This window comes from Adiantum capillus-veneris, chromosome 10 (genome assembly GCF_014529385.1).
Source record: "Adiantum capillus-veneris isolate H3 chromosome 10, ASM1452938v2, whole genome shotgun sequence".
Lineage (NCBI taxonomy): Eukaryota > Viridiplantae > Streptophyta > Polypodiopsida > Polypodiales > Pteridaceae > Adiantum > Adiantum capillus-veneris.
The window spans coordinates 113,953,445-113,975,670 of record NC_140940.1 but is presented as its reverse complement, the minus strand read 5'-3'; the positions used below and the strand labels follow the sequence as shown (position 1 = coordinate 113,975,670).

Sequence of the window (22,226 nt, the reverse complement as noted above, 5' to 3'; positions counted from 1 at the left end):
CAAAATAGCAGTTCCCTAAATTTTAGGTGATGCTGCCATTGTATCTTTCTAGGTCATCTGACCCCCTTTGTACACTGCAGCCACACCCATAACTGAAATGTAGCCTCTGTAGCAAAGGATTCCACTTTGGCTAGTCAATGACCCCAGTTTGGCTAACCATAGTCCTTGTCCAACCTTAGTGCTCTCTTGCCCTCAGGCCTGGACTCCCTCTGGACAGTTCCACAATAGCTATGCAATGCAGGGCAGTTAGATTTCCCGAGGGGTGTTTCCAAAAAGTGAAAGTAAATAAATAATAAGAAAGAAATCAACAAAAGGATAGATAGTAGTCACACACTGGTGACATACCCCCCTCTTGAAATCTCAAACGTTCTCGTTTGCATCTATGTCGTACATGCTCACAGTCAACACTGATGTATTCAACACCTGTCGACACATGTACGACACATACTTGCTCATTGGCAACCGTGGTGTATTCAACACCTTGTCGACACATGTATTGCCTGCGTGTGAACCCTGTCCACATAGTGGTAGCTTCGCACTCTGCCATTGCTTTGAGTCACTAACTTTCCAATGACAAAATGGTAGCGACACATTTTGCCACTGTCTTATAGTACACGTTGGGCCCAGTAACACTTTCGAGCATACCCAAACCGACAGTTTAAGAATGCAGTTACACATGTACCCTTTAATAGAAGCAATTACTGTATCCTTGACAAACTGACAAGAAATACTCACTTCTATAGCACTAACCATAGTTTTGGACATTCCATAAGAGCAATTGCCAAACTGACAATCTGTACAGCTCTAACATTCATGTAACAGGTATTTCATTTGAGCTCACTTTAAATACCATGTACATCATTTGTTTCAGAAGCCATTGTCACACTGACAATCCATGTAGCTTTGAAACTCAAGGGGTCAAGGTAGGTTGCAAATCGAAGGCTTCAAGGTAAAGTGATAACACAGTTGGTGACTCTGCAAGTTCACCTTCTTCCATCCACTTAGCATCCATTGGTGGATAGTTTCTGAACTTTACCAAGTAACGCCTAGCAACCTTGCCTTTCACTTTTCTTTCTTTATGTGCCAAAATCTGTTCTGGGACCAAGATCTCGTCAAGTTCCTCGACTTCCGGCTGATCTTCAGCAGGCATATCCTCTGGCACATCACCCACATAGGGTCTGAGAAGACTCACATGAAATGCATTGTGAATCTTCCAACTGTCAGGCAATTTCAGCCTATATGCAACATCACTGATTATGTCGCACACTTGAAAAGGCCCAGAGTAACGCATGTTGAGCTTTGGAAACAGTCTTTCCTTGCCCTTCATCTTCTTTAACCTTGTCTTTTCAAAGCGTAAAAGCACCCAATCACCAAGTGAAAATACCACTTCACGACGGTGACGATCAGCTGCTTTCTTTTGCTTTGCCTGAGTCTTTTCCAAGGCCACTTTGACCTTCTTGTACATTTCATCCATGTCCTGAACATACTTATCTGCCTTAAATATCTTGTCCTTTGTATGCAGTATGGGAGGAAATTTCTTGCCACCTTCAACTATCTCAAAAGGTGCCTTGCCAGTTGATGAATGCACTGTATTATTGTATGCATACTCCACCAATGGCAAATACTGCTCCCACTTTCCTTTATGCTCTGACACATAGCAGATCTAGGACAATAGAATTTGCCTCTTCTGATTGCCCATCTGTTTGAGGATGAAATGACGAAGAGAATTTGAGCGTTGTTCCCATATTCTCAAACAAGCCTCTCCAGAACAAACTTGTCATGCGTGGATCACGGTTGCTAACAATGGACTGTGGCATGCCATGATACTTGAAAATAATGCGCATAAAGAAACGTGCCATCTGATCTGGCTTTATCTTTTTCCTGACAGGAATAAAATGAGCCTGCTTGCTAAATCTGCAAATGATGGTCCAAATACCATCGTTTCCTGTCTGCGTTCTCGGAAGATCAAAGATAAAATCCATAGCAATACTTTCCCATGGTTTATTTGGAATAGATAGTGGTTGCAATAACCCTGGTGCCTTTTGCCTATCAAACTTGACCTTCTGGCATATTAGGCATTCTCGCACAAAGGCATCCACATCTCTTCTCAATGTAGGCCAGGAGAAGAATGTCTCAACCGCTTTAACTGTAGCATCAACACCACGATGCCCTGCATACGGTGGGACATGACTCTCTTCCATAACTTTGCGTCGCAATGGCTTTGTGACACACAATCTGCCAATCGCAGATAGTCTCAATCTTGGCCATGTCCATGTGTACTCCAGCCACTGAGACGACGTGTCCCAGAAAGTGTATCTCCAGCAAGAAAAACTTGCACTTTTTGGCATTGATAACTAATCTATGATCACGCAATACCTGAAAGACATGTAGCAGATGGTGTCAATGTTCTGCTTCATCCTTGGAGAAAACTATAATATCATCAAAGAAAGTGCGTGGTGTGCTTCCAGGAATCATATCAATAGTATGGTCCTCAAGACGAGATGGGGGTAACTCGCCTGGCAGCCCTTCAAAGAAACAATCAGCATGTGCGTGGAGAAATCTTGGCGTTCTTTGTCTAGTTCAGACATGTTCGTTCGATGTTCATCTTCAAATAGATCGAATAAACAAAAAGACTAGATTTCATTAATTTTGAAATGGCCGAAGCCGATACACTAGGGACGGACTCGCCTTTCAATTTTACATCTAGTACAATTTTTCTGCCCTTTCCATTTGTCAAAGTCGCTTTCTTGGCCCGATAGTCGACCACGGCGTTGTTCTTATGGTACCAAGGGACTCCTAGGAGGACGTCACACCCTTCCAAAGGCATGATGTAAAAGTCCTCGTGCCCTAAATACCCCTGACAATGCAAACAAAGTTTGCCAATGACAGGTGTAATGACTACATCCCATCCAGGCGCCGCTAGAACTGCCTCCACCGGTGGCCCCATCCTGTCGGGCGTAATCTCGAGCCGCGCCGCCAATTCAGGTGAAATGAAGTTGGCCTTGGCTTCTCCATCAAATAAGATAAGGGCTTCTTGATTTTCACTTTGTCCCAAGCTCGACAAAGTTCTGTACTTTCATCTATTTGGCTTAGGTCGGTTCCCATACAATCCGGTACTAGTCCTGCTTTCATCTTGCCTTTTTTGCCACGTTCCTCTTCTGCTCTAGAACTCTCTAGCCTGTCTTCAGTCTGTTCTTGTTGTGCCTTTTTGGGGCACTTTGCGGAGATGTGCCCTTGTTCCCTGCAACCAAAACACTTCCCCTCTTTGAGATAGTTAGCCCTTTCTCTAAGAGTTAGTCGGGGTCGTGAATCTTTCTTTCCGTGGGGATTCTTTTTCTTTCTATTTTTATTGTTCGAAGTCTGTGTGGTCTTTTGAGTCAAGATTCATCAGTGGGGTAAGTCAAATTCTTCGAATGTATTGAAAATCCCCGTTTCGCATGACCCATGAGTTCTTGAATAGAGTCAGACTTCTGTCCAAGGCAGTAATTTCGGATCTCTGTAGGGAGTCCGCAGTAAAACCGCTCAATCTGTTCCTTAAAGGTGACCTTCTTAAACGAAGAGGTCGGTAGAAAAGAATCGCAAAACCTCTCGCAATATGCATCCAAAGAATCTCCCTTGGTCATCCGAAGATGGTTCCAAGGGGTTCTTATATCTTGTTTGTACTCCAGGGTCAACCAAGAAGAAATAAAGAGCCGTTTAAATTTCAACCACTTGACTGGGGCTTCTTTCCTCAATAGAAGAGTGGACCACCATGTTCGAGCATTTCCTTTTAAAAATGATGCAGCCCTCCTGATCTTGGAGTGCTATGAGTAATGCCGTCCAAAGAAGGCTATGTCAAAATGCTGAATGAAGTCCAAAGTTCTCGGAGCATCTCGAAATCCAGAAAAGGATTCAAATTTTATTGACTGTCCACCCTCTTTAAATTCCTTTGTCTTCTTGCTCTTATCTTCGAGGAAGTCGGATTGGTTGGCTTTGTAAAAGTGCTTCTTCTTCGCATAAAACATGTGGTCGTCTGAGTCCGAACTGTCAGAGAATGACTCCTCCGTAGAGCTACAAAAATTGGTCGGAATATGAGTTTCTTTGCCTTTTTCTTGTTCTTTCCAAAGCTTTGCTTTTTGCTTCACTTCTTGCCCTTACTGTCCTCCTCACTCGAGTTGGAAGAGCTAGAAGAATTTTTAGAAGAAGAGGAAGAAGAACTGGGTAGTCCTTCAAAACGCACACGCTTCTTCTGCTTTCTTGCAGATGCAAAAGAAGATTGACGCCCAAGTAACCAGGGTAGTCAATCCCCTTCTTGCTTTTCTTCAATTGCTTTTTGATTGATTCTTCGTGTCCAAAAGCTGACTGATCTAGGTCTGAACCACCTCTTGAAGTTCTTGTTCAGTGAACATCCTCGGAGAAGGAGGTTTCCTGATTGCCGGTTTGATTGGTGGTTTGGTGCCTTTTTGCCACTGAATATGCACTTCACCATGGACTGCTGGGTAAAAAATTTAGCAAACTGAGGATCTTTAGTAAAGTGAAGCATTTGCTTTGCGCACTCGTCAACCCGTTGTCGACGTTGCATCTCTTGAAGTTCATTCTGTGTAGGCTGAGGTGGCCCGTACTCATCCTATGTTAAGTCGTTTGAATTTTCTTCGTTATCTCCTCCTGCCTCAGTGGTCGCAGAAGAGGTTGATTGGTTCTTTTTGGAATCCATAAGTGTCGCGAGAAAAAGGGATCGGATTTCCGGGTAGAAGAAAAATGGACTGTGCTTTGATACCACTGTAGCAAACTTGGATACCCCAAGTCAAGATTTTGTCGCGACACAGTAGAGATTCACGTCAAAACACTTCACAAATTAAAGAGTCGACACGGCCCGACGTAGTTCTATGCCAAGAGAGAGCCCCTTTCGGTATTTATTTTATATTAATCTTTGAGCAAAGTACAACCGCCCGCGGGTGCTCGCTCTCAGACTCTGCGTCCAAATGCTCTGAGAAGTGAGCCCCTTGGGTCACTTATAAAGGTTATAAAGGTTACAAAGGGATGCCAAAAGCAGAGCTCCCAAGAGCAATAAATAAAAAGCAATTAGGCCCCAAAAGCATCTTGGCTAAAATCTGCGAAGAAAAGCAGCCAGTGCTAATTGCGGAAATCCATACAGCCAGGCCACGTCAGTAGCCAACGTAAAACGCGGAAAATCCGTACGTTGCCACGTCAACCAGTCAACACGTTTTCCGCGCGTCCGTACTGTGTGCCACGTCATCACGTTGAGGGTGTGTGTGTCCGGGTACTGCCACGTCATCAATTTGTGACAACGAGGCTAGGGCTGGGATCTGTAAGTGCTTCAAACTGGAAACGTTGGTCAAACAGGGCTGAAAATGCTGGTCAAACAGGGCTGAAAACGCTGGTCATGCTACTTGGAAACGTTGGCTGTGTAACAAACTTGGACACCCCAAGTCAAGATTCTACAGTGACACAACAGAGATTTACTTCAAAACAGTTCACAGTTCACAATTGATTCGACACGGCCCGACAGAGTTTCGTGCCTAGAGATATTGGCCCCAAAGACTGGCGCCCCTGTCGGTATTTCTTTTTGTATTAATCTGCAACTCAAAGTGTAAGGAGTGGGAGGGGTCTCACTCTCAGACTCTGCATCCATTTGCTCTGTAGAGTGGGGGCCTTGCCTACACTTATAAAGGTTACTAGGGTTGCTAAAAGTAGAGCCCCAAAAGCTTCAAAATCAAAAGCATAAAAAAATAAAGCCCCTTTGAATCTCTCAAGCCTTGCTTGATAAAAATAAAGCAAGCCAATTAAAGCTCTCTCTCTCTCTTGCTAAATTTCGTAAAATAAAGCAAGTCCAAAAGCTGCGTAGGATTTCCGTACGATCTGTCAACGCTTTTTGCGCCGCAATTCGCGGGCGCTGCCGTACAATCATGCCATCTCAGCAGTGCGTGAAACCCGGAATTTCTGCCACGTCAGCGTTTTTGTCTGCAGCCACAACCAGCCGGGATATGTGTGTGTTGTTTCTGCTGCCCAAATGGCTGCCACGTCACTGATTTGTGACATACCCCCCTCTTGAAAGCATTGTAATCGCCCTCGATTATGCCTGCAAAACAGACAGAGGCCATAAACTGTCTTAGCAGACAGTGACTGTTAATACCGACGCACTAGGAACACACATCTAGCACATGTACCAATCGACAGTCACATCACATGACTTCACTTGACATCACAGGAGATCACATGACAAATCACATTCAAAATTCATTCGGATGTCAGACCATGATTTATCGGCAACGTATTTAGCAATCGCATCTAGATCTACTCGAGACCCCATAGATGCCTGATTGACTAATCCTTATTGCAACCATGTCTATTGAGATCGATCAGACCGAAATGCTGTAGTCATTTCGTCTATCAGTTCCTGCACTCAAACAAGTCAAGAACAAGTCGGTATCATGTTCGGGAATTCCAGTTCATAAAGTCATATAGCAGAATACTGTCAGCTCACATTATCCCTGAAACTCAAAAGAGACATCAGTGGCTTTAGTATCAAAATAGGGGCAATTTGTTGACAAAGGAGTGGAGCGACTCCCCTCTTGTGCATACCCGTTGCCCCAAATTCCGCCCAAGCTGAGTCGGGGTTCCATTTAGAATAGACTATGCTAAACCAAATGCTTCAAGGTAAACATTCACAATTTGAGGAGTATCTACCAGGTCCTCCTCCTCCATTCACTTCGCATCCAATGCGGAGTAGGTCTTGAAATTAACCAAGAACCGTCTTATGGCTTTACCTTCTATCTTTTGTGCCAATATCTGTTCTGGAACGAGTATGTGCTCGTTTTCCTCCACTTTGAGTTTCTCATCTGGCTCCCCATCATTGGGCACATCGCCTTTAAAAGGCTTCAAGAGACTCACATGAAAACATTGTGAAGTCTCCAAGTGTCGGGCAGCTTCAGTCTAAAGGAGACATCATTTATCTTTTCGGAAATCTGGAAAGGTCCATAATATCTCATGCTAAGCTTTTGAGAAAGCCGCTCCTTTTCCTTTTTCTTTCTCAAGCGTGCCTTCTCAAAATGTAAGAGCACCCAATCATTCTCCTTCAATCTCAAATTGTGACGATGTCGATCTGTTGATTTCTGCAAAGTCCCTCGTGAATTGGTCGACTTCAAAGAAATATCTGATCTTTCGTGCGAAGGAAGGGTGGAACCTTTGTAGCAAATTCAATAATCTCCGCCAATTCCAAGTGAAAAGAAGTTGGCCTTGGCTCGTTCAAAAGAGCTTCCTGATCCTTCACTTTGCCCCAAAAGCGGCAAAGTTTGTACTTTCATTCATTAGATTCGGTGCAGGTCCCACGCCATGTGGTACTAGTTCTGCTTTTCTATCTGCCTTTTCTGCCACGTTCCTCAGCTGCTCTCGAACTCTCAGGCCTATCGTCGTCTTTTATCATTCTGTTCTTTCTGTGCCTTTTTAGGGCACTTCGCGGAGATATGTCCATGTTCCCTACATCCAAAACACTTCCCTTCTCTGATGAAGCGAGTTCTCTCCTCAGAAGTAAGCTTGGGTCGTGCATCCTTTTTCTCTGGATTGCTCTTTTTTTTTTCTACTTTCATTCCCAGAAGTATGTTCGGCTCGTTGTGTCATGTTCTCATCTGCGGGGTAGGTCAGACTGCCAAAGTGAATGGCAAAGCCCCGCTTCGCATGACTCATCAACTCCTGAATAGAAGCTGACTTCTGCTCCAAGCAGTGATCTCGGATCTCTGTAGGTAGACCCAAGGTGAACCGCTCAATCTGTTCTCTGAACGAGATCTTCTTGAATGAAGAGGCGGGTAGAAAAGAGCTTCAAAATCTTTCACAACAAGCATTGATTGTATCTTTCTTGGTCATCCGAAGATGGTTCCAAGCAGCTCGTATATCTCGTTCATATTCTTGCGTCAATGAAGAAGAAATAAAAAGCTTTTTAAATTTCACCCATTTAATTGGCGGAGTCTTGTTTAAAAGAAGCGTGGACCACCAAGTACGAGCATTCCCCTTAAGGTAAGAGGTAGCTCTCCGAATCTTGGAGTGCTCTGAATAGCGTCCTCCCGCAAAAGCGATGTCAAACTGCTATATAAAAGACAAAGCCTTCGAAGCATCTGAGTATCCTGAAAAAGTATCAAACTTGATCGAGTGGCCGTCTTCCTTAAACTCTCGGAATTTCTTGCTTTTATCTTCGAGAAAGTCATACTGGTTGGCTTTGTAAAAATTCTTCTTGTTCGCATAGAAGTTTTCATCATCAGAATCTGAGTTGTCTGTAGACGAGTCCTCAGTAGAATTGTCAGTCTCTGGGCGAGATTTAGTCATCTTTGCCTTTTTCTTGCCCTTTCCGAAGCTTTGTTTCTTGCTTCGCTTTTTAGCTTTTCTGTCTTCTTCGCTCTTCTTCGCTCGAATCTGAAGAGCTAGAAGAAGAAGAAGAAGAAGAAGAAGAAGAAGAAGAAGAACTAGGTACTTCTTCAAATCTAACACGCTTCTTCTGTTTCTTTGCCTTGTCAAATGGCGACAGAGGACCCTAATATCCCGGGAAGTCAGTGCTTTTCTTCTGCTTTTTACCGTGCTTTTTGGCTTTCTTTTGCGCGTCAAAAAGCTGAGCAATCCGTGCATCAACCACCTCTTGTAATTCCTTCCCTGAATACTGTTTGTGAGCAGAAAGTTTCTTGAGAGCAGGTTTCGTGGGTGGTATAGTGGTTTTCTGCCACTGCTCATGCACTTCTTGAAAAGAAGTCTCGCTCATATATTTTGCAAATTTTGGGTCCTTCGCAAAAATGGGCATCATCTTCGTTGCATCGCCGATCAACTGGCGACGCTCCATCTCCCGCCGCTCCACCTGAGTAGGCCGAGGCGGGCCATACTCTCTGCCGGAATCTTCGTTGTGATCCCTGTCCGCATCTCCAGATGCAGAGCGAGTCGATTGATCCTTGCGTGAAGCCATAGGTGCCGCGGAAAAAAAAAATGGGGATCAGATTTCCCGTAGAAGAGAAATCGGCCGTGCTCTGATACCACTGTAACAGACTTGGACACTCCAAGTCAAGAATCAATCGCGACAGCAACAAATAACCACTTCAAAACAATTCACAGATCACAATAGATATGCACTGGCCCGGCGGAGTTTCGTGCCTAGAGATATTGGCCCCAAAGACTGGCGCCCCTTTCGGTATTTCTTTATGTATTAATCAATGATCAAAGTACAAGAGAGGGGTTAGGGTTTCACTCTCAGACTCTGCGTCCAGATGCTCTGAGAAGTGAGGCCCTCACCGCATATTTAAATGTTACAAGGGATGCCCAAAAGCAGAGCCCCAAAAGCTTGAAAGCAAAAGCAAATTCTCTCTCTCTCTATCTCTCTCTCTCTCTCTCTCTCTCTCTCTCTCTCTCTCTCTTTCTCTCAATGAGAGTTAAAATAAAGCAATTCAACTCTCTTTCTCTCATCCAAAATCCTTGCGTAGCAAAAAGCTAGGATTTGCGTCGCTCATTTAAAAAAAAAATATTTTTTTCCACCTCCGCGATTTCCGGAAATTAGGGTTTTTGGCAGAAATTAGGGTTTGCAGGAATTTTAGGGTTTCTGGCAGAAATCAGGGTTTCTGCTGTCCGTAGCCACGTCATCACTTTGTGATAGTCGTGCATCCTTTTCTTTCTTTTTTGGGTTGCTTGTCTTCTTTCTACTTTCATTGTTCGAAGTCGTTCGGTCCTTTGCGTCATGATTTCATCTATGGGGTAGGTCAAATTGCCTGAATGAATGGCAAAACCCCGCGTTGCATGACTTATCAGTTCGTGAATGGAATCTGACTTTTTCTCTAAGCAGTGATCTCGGATCTCTGTAGGAAGTGCCAAGGTAAACTGCTTAATCTGTTCTTTGAACGAGATCTTCTTAAATGAAGAGGCCGGTAGAAAAGATCTCCAGAATCTCTCGCAATGTGTCCAATGAATCTTTCTTGGTCATCCGAAGATGGTTCCATGCAATTCGTATGTCGCGTTCGTACTCCCGAGTCAACCAAGAAGAAATAAAAAGCCTTTTAAATATCAACCATTTAACTGGCTCTTTCTTGTTCAATAGAAGCGTGGACCAATAAGTTTGAGCATTTCCCTTGAAATAAGAGGTAGCCCTCCGAATCTTGGAGTGCTCTGAGTAATGTCCTCCAGAGAAAGCTATGTCAAACTGCTGTATGAAGGCCAAAGCCTTCGAAGCATCTCGAAATCCAAAAAACGTGTCAAATTTAATTGACTGTTCACCTTCTTTAAACTCTCGGACTTTCTCGCTTTTATCTTCCAGAAAGTCACACTCTCAGACTCTACGTCCAAATGCTCTGCAGAGTGGGAGCCCTGCCCACACTTATAAAGGTTACAAGGGTTGCTAAAAGCAGAGCCCCAAAAGCTTCAAAATCAAAAGCATGAAAAAATAAAGCCCCTTTGACTCTCTCAAGCCTTGCTTGATAAAAATAAAGCAGGCCAATTAAAGCTCTCTCTCTCTCTCTTGCTAAATTGCGTAAAATAAAGCAGGTCCAAAAGCTGTGTAGGATTTCCGTACGATCTGCCAGCGCTTTTTGCGCCGCAATTCGCGGGGGCTGCCGTACAGTTATGCCACATCAGCAGTGCGTGAAACCCGGAATTTCTACCACGTCAGCATTTCTGCCTGCAGCCACAGCCAGCCGGGGTATGTGTGTTGTTTCTCCTGCCCAAATGGCTGCCACGTCACTGATTTGTGACAGGCTGTTTGGGCTGAAGCGCTGAGGACTGGGTTGTTTTCTCATCCTGCTTCCTACCTACCAAGCGCTGCCTCTGGCTGCATACAAAGGTGCAATTTGCTGGGTTGAGCAGTCAAAAAGGGCCAGCCCACGATCAATTAAATAATAGGCTGAAACTGACTTATTAAATAATAAGGTTCTAAGGGGTGGTTCACGCAGTAAAATGCCTGCATGCTGAATACTATTCTGTGCAAGGAGAGGGTATGCAATCTATTGACCGGCTTGGACATGCGCATCCTACTAGAGGCTCACAAAGGTGCCAGGCTCAGTCCTAAGTTAATGACTCATGCTAGACTGTAGCAGAAGCATGTCCACGTAGCGCAAGTGAAGTGCGCATGTGACTAACATATGTAATGCAACTCTGTCTCTGGCTCAGCTGCCGCTATGGTGGTGATTAAGGCAGTTACTAGATCAGTCTCTTTTGTACAAAGCTTGTGGTACCTTCCCAGAAACAAATATGCCACCTATGGCATACACGACATACCTTGGCCTTAGCCGGAACTCCTCTATATCTGCCAGTCTCAATCTCAAGCCAATAGCACACCGCACCCCATATGATAAATGTCTATCCATATAGCTGGGCTTGACTACAAAGCCATCTGCCGTGAGTTGGAGAAAATGTTCTCTGTAAAAAGCCATCTTCGTGCCCAACTCCTGAGCAGGCTCTATCCAAGTCCTCCTGGTGTCCTTATGAATCAAGTCCTGGCAGATAAGTCGAGTAATTTCTGTCCGTGTCATAGTGAGAGAGGGGGCCTTCAAAGAGTGTTGGGAGGGAGTCAGTTTGTCCATGCTAAAAGCATGCATGTGGAACCAAGAAGTCCTTGTCGATACCAGCAGGCCATGTCTCCTTGTAAGGCCAACTGTCGTGAAGACTCAAGAGCAAGCCCCTCGATTTTACAGCTCTCTCTCTCTCTCTCTCTCTCTCTCTCTCTCTCTCTCTCTCTCTCTCAGAGCTAGCTAGCTTATTAGAATTTAGAGCAGAGCTGCACTAGGTTTGTAGAGAAGGGGGGATAGGGGCTAAAGACGCTCCACCAAAGAGGGTGACCAGCCTGTGCAAAAAACGCCAGGCTAAGGGGTAGGGCGAGGAGTAGCAAAAACGCAAGGGATGGGGGTTTTGCTGGGACTTATAACTGATTGAGAATGAGAGGTTAGGGTCTGTTTTTATAGCGGTAATATGGCCTAGATCTCTGTAGTCAATTGCCATCCAGTGGGTTACCATCGAGCAAGTGCAATGTGATGTCAGTTTCTGGCACTTTTTCAGCCGTATTTGACATGGGAACGGGACTGACACTTTATCCCAGCCTTAATGTAACGAAGTGGAACAACACCCGTCAAACACATGTACAAACCATTAATGCAAGGGAGTTCCAAAAGTTGAAAGTGCAATCTAATAGACTTGTTCACATGCAAGTCGTGCGAACAGGCTCACAAAATTGCCGGCACTTAATCCCCTAGGCTCTATGACACTTTTATACAGAGGGTTGGTGCTGGACGTCGATGTAGCACATCCATATGGCACAGTGAGCCATATCCACATGACAAAGGCTCTATGGCTTGGTGGTTAGTCGGATGTCAATCCCTTACAATAGCTTCTTGTTTTATGTGTGTGATTGGCTTGTGTCATGTCATGTGTGTAGGATGGATCCTATTGGAGCTTACTCGAACACTCGTCGGTTCAAAAGTTGGAATTTTCATAGTCACATGGGGAAACGAAACACGTTTCTAAACAAAGACAAAACACCCACTCAAGGTACTATTGTGTTTGTTTCTCTATACACATGATAGCTACAACATGCTAAGACTAATATAGAGATCTCTCTCTTTAAAGACATTTATTTTAAGCTCCTACAAGGGTCGATTTTTGTAATTCTCCACCACACACTTACATCCACACAGCATAGCTGTCACAAAGTGATTCTGTGGTTTGAACGGACTAACTTGAAGAACTTATGAAACACCGGCCGTGGGGCTCGAAACCCTAAAAGATAGAATCTTGAACATTGAAAGGGATTTTCGTAAAATATGCTGACATGCTGACGTGGCAAATTGTACGGATGCTGACGTGGCAGGGCCGTACGACATTTTCACGATTTGCGTTGCAAGTGCCACGGGGTAGGCTGTACGGATTTCCGTATTTACGCTGGCTGCTTTTGGGAATCTCCAGCGTTAGCTTTTGGGGACCACAACTTTTGGGTGAGAGTGCTTTTGGACTGATTGCTTTTGGGGCTTTGCTTTGGGACATCCCATTTATTGTTTATAAGGGCCCTTGGGGCCTCACTCTGTAGAGCATGTGGACGCAGAGTCTGAGAGCAAAGGTTAAAGTTCAATGATTTTGAAGTTATTGTTCGTGTGTTGCTATTGATTTCTCGCTTGGAGTGTCCAAGCTTGTTACAAGAGCACTAGGTAAACGACATGCTATCCTGATAGCTTTTAGTGTAACAGGCTTGGACACTCAAAGCGGGAAATCAATAGCAACACACGAACAGAAACTTCAAAATCATTGAACTTTAATAGAGAGAGAGAGAGTCGAGATGGCCCGCCGTAGTTCCGTGCCCACAGGTATTGGCCCCAAAGTTTGGCGCCCCTTTCAATATTTCTTTACATTCATCATTGCAAAGTACAACTCTCAAGGGACCTCTCCTCTCAGACTTTGCGTCCAGATGCTCTTCACAGTGAGGCCCCAAGGGCCCTCATAAACAGGACATGGGATGGCCCAAAGCAGAGCCCCAAAAGGAATCAACTCAAAAGCACTTTCACCTAAAAGCTTTGGTCCCCAAAAGCTAGCGCTGGAGATTTTTAAAAGTAGCCAGTGTAATTTGTGGAAATCCGTACAACCTGCCACATGGCACTTGCAACGCAAATTGCGAAAATTCCGTGCGGCCTTGCCACATCAACATCCGTACGATTTGCCACTCAGCATCTCAACGCGTTTTATGGAAATCCCTTTCAAGGTTAAGCTTCTGTCTTTTAGGGTTTCGAGACCCATGGCCGTTGCTTCATAAGTTCTTCAAGTTAGTCCGTTCAGTTTCTCTTGTCCACTTGGCCATTTCTTTGCTAGATGGTCATGCCACATCATTACTTTGTGACATACCCCCCTCTTGAAAGAATTGTAATCGCCCTTGATTATGCCTGCAAAATCAGACATAAGCCATAAACCAGTATAGTAGAGATTGACTCTTAAGTACTGATGCACTAGATGACACAAATCCAACACTTCCACAAAGACGACAGTCACTAAACATCAAATCACATTCATATCAAATCACATAGAATCCATCGAGATCTAAGACTATGATTCCTGGCAACGTGTTTAGCAATCGCATCTAGATCCACACCGGACCTCACTGATGTCTAATTCTTATTGCGAACATGTCCATATATTCTCAAGATCAAAATGCTGCAATCATGTCGTCTCTCAAACCTGTACTCAACACAATCACATGAATGAGGACGCATAAATAAGATTCATTTTTGGGAATTCCCATGTTGAAGTACTTCTTCTATAAAGTCATCCAACAAAATATTGTCAGCTCATCAGTATCCCTGAAATCCAAAGGAAAATCAGTGACTTTATTCCACCTGGGTAACCTGTGACAAAGAAGTGAAGTGACTTCCCTCTTGTGTAGTCCCGTCTACACTAGATTGAACCCTGCTGATCTTCGGGATCTCTCGGAATAGTCAAAGCTAGACCAAAAGCCTCAAGATAAAGTTCCAATATTTGAGGAGTATGTGCTAGGTCCTCCTCCATCCACTTCGCATTCAATGCAGAGTAGTTCTTGACTATGAACCACCGTTCACTTTACCTTTCTCTTTCCTTTCCTTGTGAGCCAGTATCTGTTCCGGAACGAGAATCTCCTCACTCTCTTCTACTTCAGGTTGCTCCTCAGGCTCCCCGTTGACTGACACCTCACCCTTTAAAGGTTTCAAGAGACTCACATGAAAAGCATTGTGAATCTTCTAAGTATCTGGCAACTTCAGTTTGAAGGATACATCATTTATCTTCTCTTGAATTTGGAAAGGGCCATAGTACTGCATTCTTAGCTTTGGAAAAAGCCGCTCTTTTCCCTTCCGTTTCCTTAGGCGTGCCTTCTCAAGCCGTAAGAGCACCCAATCATCTTCCTTCAACTGCAAGTCGCGTCGATGTCTATCAGCTGTCTTCTTATGCCGTGCTTGAGACTTTTCAAGAGCCTCGCGAACCTTGGCAAAAGTAGTGTTTAAATCTCTCGTATACTGATCCGCTTCAAAAATCTTATCCTGGGTCTGGGTAATTCTCTGATCTACCAATTGATTCTTTTTCTTTCTTTCCTTGTGCCCTGGGACATGTGGGTAGCTTCGCTAGCTTCCCCTGTCCATTGGCACGTCAGTATCAATCATCGGAACCCTGAGACGCACTATGATTTGATCCCCTTTCTTTGGAATCTCTAATGAACTTGCATCTGATTGCCTTAGTTCCTTGGATCCTTCGGATGTGCTACCATTCGATTTTTTTTGTCATCCGGTTCCCTTGATTCATTCTTTTCATTGGGTGACTCTTGCCTTGTTGAGGTGGATACTATGCTGTCCATAGGATAACTCAATGAGCCGGCATGCGCTCCAAATTGTTGCTTATCATGTCCCATGAGTCTCTGAATGGAGTCAAACTTTTGGTTCAGACAATAGTCTCGAATCTCTTTTGCCAAACCACAACAAAATCGCTCAATTTGGTCTCTGTCAAATAAGAATCCCAAAACCATTGGCAGTAGTCATGCAATGTATCTTTCTTAGTCATTCTCAAGTGATGCCAAGCCATGATGACACCTCTTTCATATTCATATGATATCCAAGTTGACGTGAAAATTTTCTTGAATTTTAACCACGTCGCAGGTGCTTCTGTGCGTAACAATAGAGTAGACCCCCATGTCTATGCAGTTACCTTCAAGTAAGATGCCGCCCTTCGCACGTTGGAGTGTTCTGTGAACGGATTTCCAAAGAAGGCTACGTCAAACTGTTGTACAAACTCAAGGGCTCGATGGGTGTACTGGTAGCCTGAAAACGTCTGAAACCTAACGGCCTAACTTCCTGCCTGGAACTCCTTGGTCTTCTTGCTCATCTTGTCACTTTCAGAAAAGGACGAGCTCTCCTCCTCGGAACTGCTAGATGGCCTTCCGTGCCGTCTAGGCTTTCTCAAAAATTTGCTTTTCTTGCTTTTTCTTCACTTCAAAATCTTGTCTTCGGTGCTCAGGAATGGTGGGACCTTCTTAGCACCGTCGACTACCTCAAATGGCGCCTTCCAAGTTCCCCGTCGATGAATGAACTGTGTTGTTGTAGGCAAACTCCACCAAGGGCAATACTTTTCCCATGGAGTCTTTTGATCCGAAATATAAGACTTCAACAAATCCAAGACCACTGAAATGACCATCTTAAATTGCCCATTTGTCTGCGGGTGGAACGAGGACGAGAACTGGGGTGGAACGAGGACGAGAACTGCAACCGTGTGCCATGTTCTCCTAGTTTGCGCTCCAAAACAAACTAGTAAATTGGGGATCTTTGTCTGAAGCAATGGACTGAGGCATGCCATGTAATTGGAAAATCTGTGAGAGAAACAGTTTTGCCAAATGATCGGGCTTAACTATCTTCTTTACCGGAATAAAGCGGGCTTGCTTGCTTAGTCTGTCGATGATTGTCCAAATCCCATCATGCCCACTTTGGGTCTTGTGAAGATTAAACAAAATTGAAATCCATAGCAATGCTTTCCCAGGGGCGTGAGGGTATGGGTAAAGGTTGTAGAAGTCCTGGTGCCTTATGCGTGTCAAACTTGACTTTTTGGCATATCAAGTAACTGCGAACAAACTCGTTCACATCCTTTTTGAGCCTCAGCCAGTAAAAGTAATACTCAACACCCTTCAAGGTGATATCTATGCTGCGGTGGCCCGAAAAAGGTGGACAATGGCACTGTGTGAAAACCTTTTCCCTTTTAGGCTGTGTGACACACAATATCGTTTTCCGCATCAAATAGCCGTCCTGTATGGAATAGCTTGCAACTAGCTCCCCACGTTGTATCCGGTGAAAGATTTAGGATCGATGGCGTACTGATCAATCATACCTTCGAAGCTTCGATGATGTATTGTGGGAATAGCCAGAACCAAGGGCTTTCTAGGCACACATCTGCCACTAAATTCTTCTGTCCTTGAACATGGACTATCTAGAAATGAAACTGTGACAAGATATTAGCCCATCGGATCTACTTTTCCGAAAATTTCTTCTGCGACAAGTAGTAGTGTAAACTCTGATGATCTATGAAGACGGTAAAGTCAACTCCTAGTAGATAGTGTCGCCACTGTGTAAGAGCATGGATAATTGCCAAAAGCTCTTTCTCATAAATCTGCGCAACCTATTCGGGACGTGAAAACATCCTGCTCTCTTAAGCTATGACATGGCCTTCTTGTATCAAGACTGCTCCCAGATTGCGACCACAATCATCACAGTAAACTTGGAATGGCTTTTGCAAGTCTGACAAGGCCAACACTGGTCTGGTAGTCAACTTTACCATGGGTCTATACCTTGCACTTTCCTTCAAGGGTAAATCTGGGCTTATCCTGGATTCATTTAGGTATATAAACTTTTCCTTGAGAGTCTGAAAGGATGCAATCTCTGTCGGCCCCAAAGTAAAAGGAACCTCTTTCTGAGTCAATACATGCAAAGGAGAAGCTTTCTCTGCAAATTTTGAAAAATATGAGCACAAGCCCAGAAAGCTTTGAACCTCATGAACTTTCTTCAAATGAGGCCAATCATGAAGTCTCAAATTGGCCCGGTCCATCTTTACCCCTTCTACTGAAACGATGTGTCCCAAAAATTTATCTCAGACAAGAAAAAAAACTAGCTCTTTTTTGCATTCAGAACCAATTTATGCTTCCGCAGTGTCTGGAAAACCTACAACAGGTGGTGCCTGTGTTCTGCTTCATTCTTGGAGAAGACGATAATGTCGTCAAAGGAAGTGCCCTCAAAACATTGGTACTGTTTGAAAATCCTATCCATCATGCGGTTGAATGTAGCCGGAGCGTTCATATGGCCAAATGGCATCACCAAATATTCATACAAACTCAAAAGTCGTCCTGAAAGCTGTCTTGTAGACGTCTCCAGGAGCAATTTGGATCTGATGATAACCACTCTTCGAATCAATTTGGTTAAAGCAAGTAGAACCCTTAAGTCTGGGGTGGAATCCTTAAGTCTGTTGATTTTATCATTGATTAATGGGGAATCTCTTTTGGTTCATTATTTCTTCATTTTGGGCTCAACTAACACTGTAAGGTGGCCGGTTCGGTGGTGTACTATCGGGAATCAAATCAATCGTGTGATCTTCAGGACGTGAAGGAGGCAACTTGCCTGGTAAGCCCTCAGAGAAACAGTCAGCTTGAGCTTGCAGAAAATCTTGTCGTTCTTTTTTCGAGGTCTGACATATTCGACCTTTAATCATCATTCAGTTCTCGACGGACTTGCCTTTCAATTCTACATCAAGTACAATCTCTTTGCCCTTCTCATTCTTCAAGATGTCCTTTCTTGCCCTATAATGGACCTTGACACTGTTCTTGGGGAACCAAGGGATTCCTCGAAGGACGTCACGCCCTTCCAAAGGCATGATGTAAACGTCCTCGTGCCCTAAGTACCCTTGACAATGAAAACGTAGTTTGCCAATGACAGGTGTAATGGCAACATCCCGTCTGGATGCCTCTAGAACAGCCTCGGCCGGTGGCCTCATTTCCTCGGGTGTAATTCCAAGTGAAGCCGCCAATTCGGTTGAAATGAAGTTGGCCTTGGCTTCTCCATCAAAGAAGATAAGGTCTTCCTGGTCTGGCTCTATGCCCCATGCTTTGCAAAGTTAAGTACTTTCGTTCAGCTGGTTAGGGTTGGCGGTCCCCACAAAATCTGGTACTAGTCTTGCTTTCGTCTTCCTTTTCTTTTGCGCTCGGCTGCTGCTCTGGAGTCTGTAACTCTCTGGATTATCTTCTGGTGGTCCTCTGGTTCATCTTCTTTTCAAGAGTTCTGTCCAGCTCTTTCTGAGAGTACAAGTTTCGTTTTTTTTTTAATGGCACTCGATTGTCCTTTCAGTTGGCTATCTCGAGTAAATCTCATCAATCAGGTAATTCTTCTAAGTATTTCGCAAATATCGGGTCTCTGATGTACTTGATCAATGTTTTCACACATGTATCAACCTGCAGTTGACGTTTGTACTCCGCTCTGACAAACTTTTCTGCCAAGAAGTTGTCCAAATCTTCATTCTTTTCTTCAGTTCCTACGCCAGATTTCAACTTTTCTTTGCTTGCACACCGAGAGGTGTTATCTCTGTCAGATTCTCCACGAAAACCGATGTGTAATCTGGGGTTCTTTATGGCTTATGCCCTGTAAGACAGAGCGATGAAGACGGGAGCGCGCCTGATGCGTGATGAAGTAAGGGTGGGAGTCGCTGATAAGTCCGGGGTCAGAGCATGAGAGAATTAAGTGGCTAGTGGCCGATAAGTCCGGGATCGGGGCACGGGCACCGGCACAAGAGAATCAAGTGGCTAATAAGTCTGGGGTCGGGGCACGAAGATTCTCTAATAAAAACCTACGTGTGCTGGAAAAAGGATCGGATTCTCCATAGAAGAAGAATCTTTTTGAGCTCTGATACCATTGTAACAGGCTTGGACACTCCAAGCGGGAAATCAATAGCAACACATGAACATAAACTTCAAAATCATTGAACTTTAATAGAGAGAGAGAGAGAATCGACACGGCCCGGCGTAGTTCCGTGCCGAGAGGTATTGGCCCCAAAGTCTGGCGCCCCTTTTGGTATTTCTTTATCATTAATCATTGCAAAGTACAACTCTCGAGGGACTTTTGCTCTCAGAATCTGCGTCTAGATGCTCTCTAGAGTGAGGTCCCAAGGGCTCTTATAAACAATACATGGGATGCCCAAAAGCAGAGCCCCAAAAGAAATCAGTTCAAAAGCACTTTCACCCAAAAGCTCTGGTCCCCAAAAGCTAGCGTTGGAGATTCCCAAAAGCAGCTAGCGTAATTTGCGGAAATCCGTACAGCCTACCACGTGGCACCTGCAGTGCAAATCGTGGAATTTCCGTAGGACCCTGCCACGTCAACATCCGTATGATTTGCCATGTCAGCATGTCAGTGCATTTTACGGAAATCCCTTTCAGGGCTCAAGCTTCTGTCTTTTAGGGTTTCGGGCCCCACGGCCAATGCTTCATAAGTTCCTTCAAGTTAGTCTACTGAGTTTCTCTTGTCCACTTGGCCATTTCTCTGCCAGATGGTCATGCCACGTCATCACTTTGTGACATTTAGTGCATTATTTGATTTGATTCTAAGATTTTTCATAATGGAGTTCTCTAGGGTGTTAGTTCTTTTTATTATGTGCATAATATGTATCGTAATGCTAAACTTGTTACACTCCGGTGAAACCTATTTTTCTCTCTTGGCATACTCAAACGAAACAAAACGAATTATGTAAAAAATATGGCAAAACAGAAAAATTCTCAGAACGTTTCTTGTAGTCAGTTAACATGCACCAAGAGGGGGTCCACATTCGACGTTTGGCTTTTGGTCCCTCTAAAAATGCTTAACAATAATAGAGAGAGCATGTCTAACAATAATTGTAGAAAGAGCTCGTAAGCTCTAGAATTAGTAGATTCTGAATTAAGCTCCCTTTAGTACTAATTGTTTCAAATCTTGCAGAGTTGATTCATCTAAGACATGGTGAAAATAAGTGACACTTTCCTTTCTCTCTAGCTTTCTTGATAAGAAAAAACACAACCAACATAGTTATATTGGTGGAACTCAAATAAAGTTTTGGGCTTTTGCCTTAGCTTAAGCACAATTACCAGCAGTGATTAGGCTAGTCAGCGATTGTATTATAAACTATTTGTTTGTGCAACTCCATGTGAATCATCTGTTGGTTCATGCTGCACCAGGTGACTGTAAACCCCACAAAAGATTCAGAGCTGATAATATTTGGAGGAGAGCATTATAATGGGGATAAGGTAATTTGTTTTGGGTTCAAGTCCTTTAATGGAAGTTTCATACTATGTTTGGTGCTAAGATGGGGTTTATATTACAGACGTTTGTCTACAATGATCTTTATAGATATAATGCAGAGAGAAACGAATGGAAGCATGTGTCCAGTCCTAATAGCCCCCCGCCAAGGAGTGCCCATCAAGCTGTTGGCTGGAAGAATTCTGTTTTTGTGTTCGGTAAGTACATGGCTGCCTCCAAATGTTTCAAGTTTTTTGTAATGTACTTACTTTTACAGCACCCCAACCTGTGCACAAACAAAAGACATGTTCCTGCAGGTTCTTTTTTCCACCTGCTCAAACACTGCTAGATGCATGTGTGTGCATGTCTGTGCGCGTGTGTTTTTTGTGAGAATTTTGTTATAAGAGTAATTGATTGTTCCTAGAGTACTGTGATGCTCAGGTGGTGAATTCACATCTCCAAACCAAGAAAGATTTCATCATTACAAGGTTGGAAAATCATTTTTCAAGACCATTGTTTTTATCTTCAATCATCGTGATAATTCATGTCATCTGCTTAGCTGGCTGTGTGGATAGGACCTTTGGAGACTGGATTTGGTAACTAATACTTGGGAGCAGCTATTGTTGAAGGGTTGCCCCAGCCCCCGATCAGGACATAGAATGGTGAATGAAAGGCAAGAGCATCCTGTTGTTTGCTCCATGGTTTGTGTGAGGTGTCATTCTAATGTGTTTTGCATGCAGGTTCTATACAAACACAAAATTATTCTCTTTGGTGGATTTTATGATACACTTCGAGAAGTGAGGTAAGTAATGCTCTGACACTACGCTTTCAAATGGTCACAGTTTTTGTAGGTTCTACATCTTTTTTCTTAGTCAAAACACAGATTCTTCTTAGTCTGAAGGATTTTGATTGTTAGGAGAGTTCGTTGTTTGATTGCCTAGGGGACAAGGCTTGACCAGTTCATTGAGTATTTGCATGCTGAAGGTTATGAACCGATATACTGTTGCCACGCCTGGTCCTGTTCCTCACAACGGAGGAGTAGTTCTTTATCTCAAAATTGTGGCAGTAATGTTCGGAACATTTTGTTGAACTGTCAAGCTTCTTATGTGACTATTTACCTCGCGCAAAGTCAATTTAACAGACAGCAGTGCAAATAAACGACAAATACTAGGGCTATGTCGATGGCGGTGGTTGTCTGCTTGACTGGAATTAGATGAGTCACCTTAGTGAGCTTATCTACTATGACAAAAATAGAATCATAGTTTCCAGTATTATCTCATCTTTATTCATACGTATAGAATGTACAAGACATACCATAGGAAAATGTCACTTTATTCTCTATATACAAGAGTGGATTTACTTGGGTTTTTCTTCATACATTTATCCTCATGAATTTTGGTGGGATAAGGTAAGGGACCAAAAACAGAACTTCCCGCGTGCCATTTATCCTTATGAATTTTGGTGGATAAGGTAAGGGAC

The 22,226-nt window shown here is 43.8% G+C and overlaps 1 protein-coding gene across 3 annotated transcripts in view; it reads left to right on the top strand.

Moving 5' to 3' along the window:
- LOC147449477 (uncharacterized) overlaps nucleotides 1-22,226 on the top strand; it is a 110,448-nt gene that overhangs the window by 52,630 nt on the left and 35,592 nt on the right. For all 3 annotated transcript variants that reach the window (XM_086521924.1, XM_086521925.1, XM_086521923.1), the window contains exons 3-7: nucleotides 20,687-20,755; nucleotides 20,833-20,965; nucleotides 21,189-21,235; nucleotides 21,323-21,409; nucleotides 21,488-21,549. In XM_086521924.1, the coding sequence (XP_086378050.1) occupies nucleotides 20,687-20,755; nucleotides 20,833-20,965; nucleotides 21,189-21,235; nucleotides 21,323-21,409; nucleotides 21,488-21,549 (398 nt within the window). The remainder of the gene's footprint in view (nucleotides 1-20,686; nucleotides 20,756-20,832; nucleotides 20,966-21,188; nucleotides 21,236-21,322; nucleotides 21,410-21,487; nucleotides 21,550-22,226) is intronic.